General features: G+C 41.4%; 1 protein-coding gene across 1 annotated transcript; it reads right to left on the reverse strand.

Moving 5' to 3' along the window:
* Window positions 1–672: 672 nt before the first annotated feature.
* rps10 (ribosomal protein S10) lies at window positions 673–4,112 on the reverse strand. Its single transcript, XM_086149911.1, has 6 exons — window positions 4,056–4,112; window positions 3,480–3,629; window positions 2,583–2,757; window positions 1,229–1,306; window positions 970–1,025; window positions 673–757 (listed from the first exon to the last, which is right to left on the reverse strand). Exons 2-6 carry the CDS (start codon window positions 3,627–3,629, stop codon window positions 716–718), a joined length of 501 nt encoding a protein of 166 aa, XP_086006037.1. The 5' UTR covers window positions 4,056–4,112; the 3' UTR covers window positions 673–715.
* Between the last annotated feature and the right edge of the window lie 2,435 nt (window positions 4,113–6,547).

The raw sequence follows: 6,547 nt of genomic DNA on the forward strand, positions 1-6,547 counted from the left end.
TATTACATAACATTCAGTCAAGTTTCGTGATGTGCTGTTATTTCCTCCCAGTGGTTATTAGAGCGCTGAAATGGTTGATTTTATTCCTCGGGTTCAGCTAATGGGTTTCTACTTACCACATACGAAAACTGCCTCCACTCAATGGTTTGCTGTGAACTGCAGCAAGAGCTTTGTGTGCTGGACAAGAGTATAACTGTACTATGTACATATCTTAAGTAGACATAAAGGGTTACATCTATTCAATCAAAGATCATATCTACACAAAAGGTCCCAAATCACCTTAAATAAGTGTTCATATTCTATAGAAAGCTGAGGTCCATTCACTTTGGTCCACTAGGACATAAGAGGTTTACTAAAGTATTTATGAAATCCCAAACTGGTGGCTCTGAATAAACTCCTAACTTAGTTTAGAAAGGCACCTCTGGCTCCTTTGTGATGATTCCATGCTTTTTGAAAAAGAAAAAGGAAAGCTTTAAAATAGTTTCCTGTTGAAACTCAAAACAGAACATAGGCCACAACTTGATCAGCCAGCTTATTGCTAATATCCTAATTTCTGTGAACAGTAGGAAATATTACACCAGTGAAAACATTCACTGCACTTTTCATTTTGACTTTGCTTCAAACAACCACTATATTTACAGCTACTTATTTACAAGACAAGAGAGGGATTGATGGATTTTTGTTTTCTTTATTGTACAGAAAGGGATTGTGAAATTTACTGAGGCTGCTGTCCTCTGCCACGTCCAAAGCCACCCCTCTGAAATAAGAAAAAAAAAAAGGGTTTCCAGTGTCGAAAGTGCAGCATATACTATATTCCCCAAAAATCTGCTCAATCTAAATTGAAAAGCATTTTAAACAGGATTGTTGGTAGTGGTGTTTGTGTTGGGGGGGTTATATAGTTGCAATAGCCACATTCCACTCTTGAATAAAGTATGTTAACCTTTGAGGGGGAAAAAAGGATTTACTTACAAACTGGAACTCTGTGGCAGCTCCAGCCCCAGCCTCTGCTTTCTTGTCAGCGCCAGCTGAAGGGAAAACAGGAAAAAAAATTTAAAACTGCAAGGATGGCCACAGCTTAACAGCATTATGTACTAAGAGGAGGCAACTAAATCTTCATGAAACTTCAGACAAAAGCTAAAGCCTCGGAAATTCTATTACTTCATTTTTCATGAATATTTCGAAATTAACAGGTGGACAGATCCCTTCAGACGCATCACTGTGTACATACGAGGAGCAGCAGATCGCCTGTAAGCGTCTCTGTCAGACTCTCCACGGTTGAGGCGGGCAGGCCTGTCCCCCTCCATTCCTGTAAAAAAACAAAAAAAACATGCATTTTAAAAAGAGCTTGTAGAGAACCTTTTTCTGGTACTTCTGCTGTTTAACCATACCTGATAGGGAATCACTTATTAAAATGCGTCCTGGACTTATTAACACAGATTATCTCAGACCTGACTTGAGACCTTTTTCATAGTTTAGTAAAGCAAAGCTAATTGCAACAATTGCCGATACAAGACAATAATTTTGCTGAATGACAAGTGAGGTTTACAGACAAATCCACTTGTGCCTCACTGGCTCCTCAAGAATACCTGTAACTTGAAAATAAACAATGGTTAAGTATAATTAAGTTTAAGTTTAAGTAAAAGACTGTGGTTGGGTAGCAAAAGCTAGTATAATTTTTTTCTGGAACTCTAGCCCAAGTCAACCTCTTTGAGGGTTTTATTAGCTTCAGTGCACAAACTGAAACAGGATTTGTTTACCTCTCAATTGTTTTTCAATTTTGCTATTTTCAGGACTTAAATACCCTCTTACATCAGTCCTCATATGGAGCATCGTAGGTCTGTAAGATCAACTGAGATCTGAACACATTGCAGTATGAATCAAGACATCTGTTATCGTAGCACTCTCATGGTCAAATCATATACCTATTCCATTCCACTGCTGACTTAAACAGGCAGAAATATAAAAATCTGGATACATCAGCTTCAAAAACACTTATAGTGCTATATCTCAGTCTCTTTCAGATGCCCCGGTCAATTGGATTTGTGCAATTAAATTAAAGTTTTCATTTAAAGTAGTCTCTTAAATGAAAATCCACCATGGAAGATTTAACAGTCAAAATGTGAGGGTTACAGCTATAGCTGTACTCATCCAGGCAGAAAGGCCACAGTTGTCTACCTCAGGGCCAGCAGAACAGGAAGTCAAAGTGCAAAATATATTGCCAGTCAAGGGGTAGACAGAAAACCCCCATTGCCTATTCAAGGGGTCTAAGCTGCTCTGAATGACAGGATGAGCTGAATCCACATTACACAGGCAATGATTCTTATAATAAATCACAATGGTGGGGTTGCTGTTAGACACAAACAGTCAAGAATGGCTTGACTAACAAGTCAGACCCTCAGAGTAGGAATCTGAACCAAATGTAATTTTAATTCAGCAAACTAAGCATTAACCATAAAAACACCACATATAGATGCATAGACAATGAAATGACTATATAGTATGAAAAATATAGTTCTGTCTCACATTTGAACTTCACAAAAAGATTACATATTTTAGGTACATTAAAATTTTAGAGGGGTTACCTTTTGGCCGAGGCCTTGCAGTCTCAGGACGAGTCTGGCGACGCAGGGTGGCGGGTACAATCTCAGAGGGAAGGTGGAGGAATTCTCTAAGGTACTGGATACCCTCATTGGTGAGATACCAATAAAAATGACGCCAGGCAAATTGCTCCTTGACGTACCCACAGGACTTCAAGGACTGAAAGGAAAGTAAATGTATGATTAAGAAAATGACAATCATACATACTAGCTGGTATGAGGACAAAATACTTAAAAGAAAGGTTAAGTTGGGGATTCCTCAACATCTTAAAGGCACCATGCAGCCTCTTCAATGACAGCCTAACTTCAGATGGAATTAACCAAAAGTAAATGTTTAAATTAAAATATGATTCAAGACCATCTCTTAACACTTTAAAATATATGCATTTTAGGTGGGGGGGCTGATTTTCTGAATCAAAAATGACAACATTAAAGTGGTCTGACATTAAAATGTTTATTCAATCCACATTGATAGCTGAATGACAATTAGGTCCAATAACTGAGGATTCAAAACACTGAGTGTATAATGCTAAATAAAGGATTGCAATATTATTTGGAGTATATGTCTGTTGGCTGACTAACTTGTTTCTTTCTAGTGATAAAAAGGACCTTAGCCTACATATGATGTGCTGTGACTATGACTGAAAAATCTAAAGATCTGTACTATGTAGCTGTTAACATGGACTTTAGAAACTCTGAATATACAGGGCCTCTTCGTTACCTCAAACTTCCAGTGATCAACTCAGTCAAATCACAATAATAGGGCATCAGAGGTTTATTGTTACCGAGAGAAAAAATATTGCTGTGAATTCTCTTTCACTTCATCTCCATTCAGCTTGAAACTTTACTATTTTACCCGGTGAAGAACTGCTCACATCTCACCTGCATTGCTTTCATCACATGAAGATTGGGCACATTCTTGTCAGCAAGCTCGGGATGCTTGGCCAGATGGACATCTTTTTTGGCCACCATGACACCCTCTTTAAAGAGGAGTTCATAGATAGCAATGCGGTTCTTCTTGGGCATCAGCATCTGCGACAAACGTAGATATCATGTTAGCTTATGTTAGCCGGTGGTAGCATGCTAACTAGCCTTCAGTGTTCGCCCATAAATGATGCACTCAAAAACCGCATTAATATTACTAGACCTTCGCTTTAACGCCACTTCGAATTATGTTGTCGGGTCATGTCATATGAGGGTTTCGTTTGATAAAAATGTTGATTTAAACTACACCGGCCTGTATCAACTGAGAGATATGGCACCCGTTCATGGGCATCGTAGCCGGGATACCTCCTCCAACACCGAGTCTCACATCAGCCAGTGTGAAGCGTTACATGGAGAAATGTAGCCACATATCGTACACAATTACAAATATAAGCAAGTAATAAAACGTTTAATATAATTTCAATAAACGATGGACGAGATATATATAGATTGCAAAACCGGCGTTCTCTGTACCTTTCCACTTGATAGGGGACCGGAGCCGGAAGGAAAGTCTGTCGTTGATCGCGAGACTTTATCCTCTCGCTCTGAGCACAGAGACGCACATCGCTTCCTGCTGGCGAGGAGTGGAACACCAGCACCATCCCTTCAGGGGGATATTTATGTTCTTGGTATTTCAAGAAAGTTTAATTTTATTTTTTTTATTATTCATTAAATAACTTATAATCTGATGTCCATCTGAAAAAATACGAATGCTCCTAGAAATGTAACCAAAGGAAAATTCTAAAGGTCAATGTATTGTTCTTTAATGTGTCCTGTTTAATACTTGACTTCTGACCACTGGCACTTCGGATCTTCAGTGACTGAATTGCACTTCTTGTAAGTCGGTCTTGGTAAAAGTGTCTGCCAAATGACTGTAATGTTGTGTTATGTAATGTAATGTCTTAAGGTTATAAGATATACAATTAGGCCCAGAAATATTTTTACAGTGACAGAGCTCGGTGGTGAGCATCTGGTGGCCGGGCCTTCACCCATGGAGCTACCGAGGACTCCCTCATTCTACTGGGAGACTTCAATGCTCACGTGGGCAACGACTGTGCGACTTGGAAGAGCGTGATTGGGAGGAACGGCCCCCTTGATCTGAACCCAAGCGCTGTTTTGTTATTGGACTTATGTGCTTGTCACGGATCGTCCATAATAAACACCATGTACAGGCATAAAGGTGTCTATATGTACTCTTGGCACCAACACGCCTGAGGCCACAGTTCTTTGATCTGCATTGCTTGGTCTGCATTGCCGGTTGTAAGTTGGACCGGTGTCTGGTGAGAGTTGGACTCCCCCAGGGCTGCCCTTTGTCACCGATTCTGTTTGTAATCTTTATGGACAGAATTTCTAGGCGCGGCCAGGGTGTTGTCGAGGGGATCCGGTTTGGTGGCCGCAGGATCGAGTCTCTGCTTTTTGCAGATGATGTGGTTCTGTTGGCTTCATCAGACCATGATCTCCAGTTCTTACTGGAACGGTTCACAGCCAAGTGTGAAGCGGCCAGGATGACAATAAGCACCTCCAAATCTGAGACTATGGAGCTCAACCGGAAATGGGTGGAATGCACACTTGGGGTCAGGGAAGAGGTCCTGCCCCAAGTGGAGGAGTTCAAGTATCTCGGGGTCTTGTTCACGAGTGAGGGAAGGATGGCGTGAGAGATATCAAAAGGTGCGGCATCTGCAGTGATGTGGACTCTGTACCAGTCTGTCGTGGTGAAGAGGAAGCTGAGCCAAAAGGCGAAGCTCTCAATATATCAGTCGATCTATGTTCCCACCCTCACCTGTGGGTAGTGACTGAAAGAATGAGATCACGGATGCGAGTGGCCGAAATGACTTTCCTCTGCAGTTTGGCCAGACTCTCCCTTCGAGATAGGGTGAGAAGTTCGGTCATCCGGGAGGAGCTCGGAGTAGAGCTGCTGCTCCTCCACATAGAGAGGAGCCAGAGGAGATGGCTCGAGCATCTGGTCAGTATGACTGATGGACCCCTTCCAGGGGAGGTATTCCAGGCATGTCCATCTGGGAGGAGACCACGGGGAAGACCCGGGACACGCTGGAGAGACTATGTCTCCATGCTGGCCTGGGAACGCGTTTGAGTCCCCCCAGAAGAGCTTGACCATGTGGCGGGGGAGAGAGAGGTCTTGGCTTCACTGCTCTGGCTGCTGCCCCCAAGCCTGAACTCAGGATAAGAGGGGGAAGACGGATAGGAGATGGATTGAGCAACTGAGACTCATGTATGTTTTGATAATATAGGTTCCCCCGTTCTTAATAACAGACACTCCTTATGTCCATATGTACAGTGTGTACATCCACTGGTGTACTGTAAAGTCTTCTTGAGTTTAAGAAAAGGGCTCAAAAATAAAAAGTATTTTTAATTAATAAAATGAAGTCATGAAGTTAGTCGGTGTGAAAGAAGAGGGTACAGAGAATATGGCTGGGTGGTCACTGTGGCCACCGCTACAGGAAGCAGCCAAATGAAAAGAAGATATGTGTACCTACCCCATTGCTTCTTTATTAGTGGGATAGTGTGACCCCCGGGGAACATGCTTATGGTGTAGTATTAGCTCTATAGTGTAGGTTTTTGTTTGCACTGTGCTTGAGCACACACAGCACAAAGAGGAAAATATGAAGTGCAGTGAACAAACCCTCAAGAGACACCATGGAAAATATTTAACAGGTGTGATAAGAAAGGTGATAATGAGACAAACGATCATCACCTGAAAGCTCAAGTTTTTCAGGGAAAACGTACCGAATATTGGCAACAATCATCCCGTTTTGTGAAAGCTACTTTAGTAAACCAGCGAGCAGTGTAATGTTAATAAATGTTAATAACGATATTCATTGTTGCAAGTTGATCTAGAGCTACTTATTTTTTCTTTTCTTTAATGTTAATAAGGATACAATGTTGAGCAGAGGTGTACATAAAACAACTTTGTAGAAAAATTATACCATTTATAGTTGCAGTGGAGA

The sequence above is a fragment of the Fistularia commersonii genome, chromosome 7 (assembly GCF_037954325.1).
Source record: "Fistularia commersonii isolate RoL2024-O1a breed Wild chromosome 7, RoL_Fcom_v1.0, whole genome shotgun sequence".
In the NCBI taxonomy this organism is placed as follows: domain Eukaryota; kingdom Metazoa; phylum Chordata; class Actinopteri; order Syngnathiformes; family Fistulariidae; genus Fistularia; species Fistularia commersonii.

Coding starts and splice junctions, on each gene's coding strand:
- rps10 (XM_086149911.1), bottom strand. CDS start 3,629: ATGCTGATGCCCAAGAAGAACCGCATTGCTATCTATGAACTCCTCTTT. Junction 1,026..1,228: donor CAGGCGATCTGCTGCTCCTC/GTATGTACACAG, acceptor TTTTCCCTTCAG/CTGGCGCTGACAAGAAAGCA. Junction 758..969: donor CTGCCACAGAGTTCCAGTTT/GTAAGTAAATCC, acceptor TTCTTATTTCAG/AGGGGTGGCTTTGGACGTGG.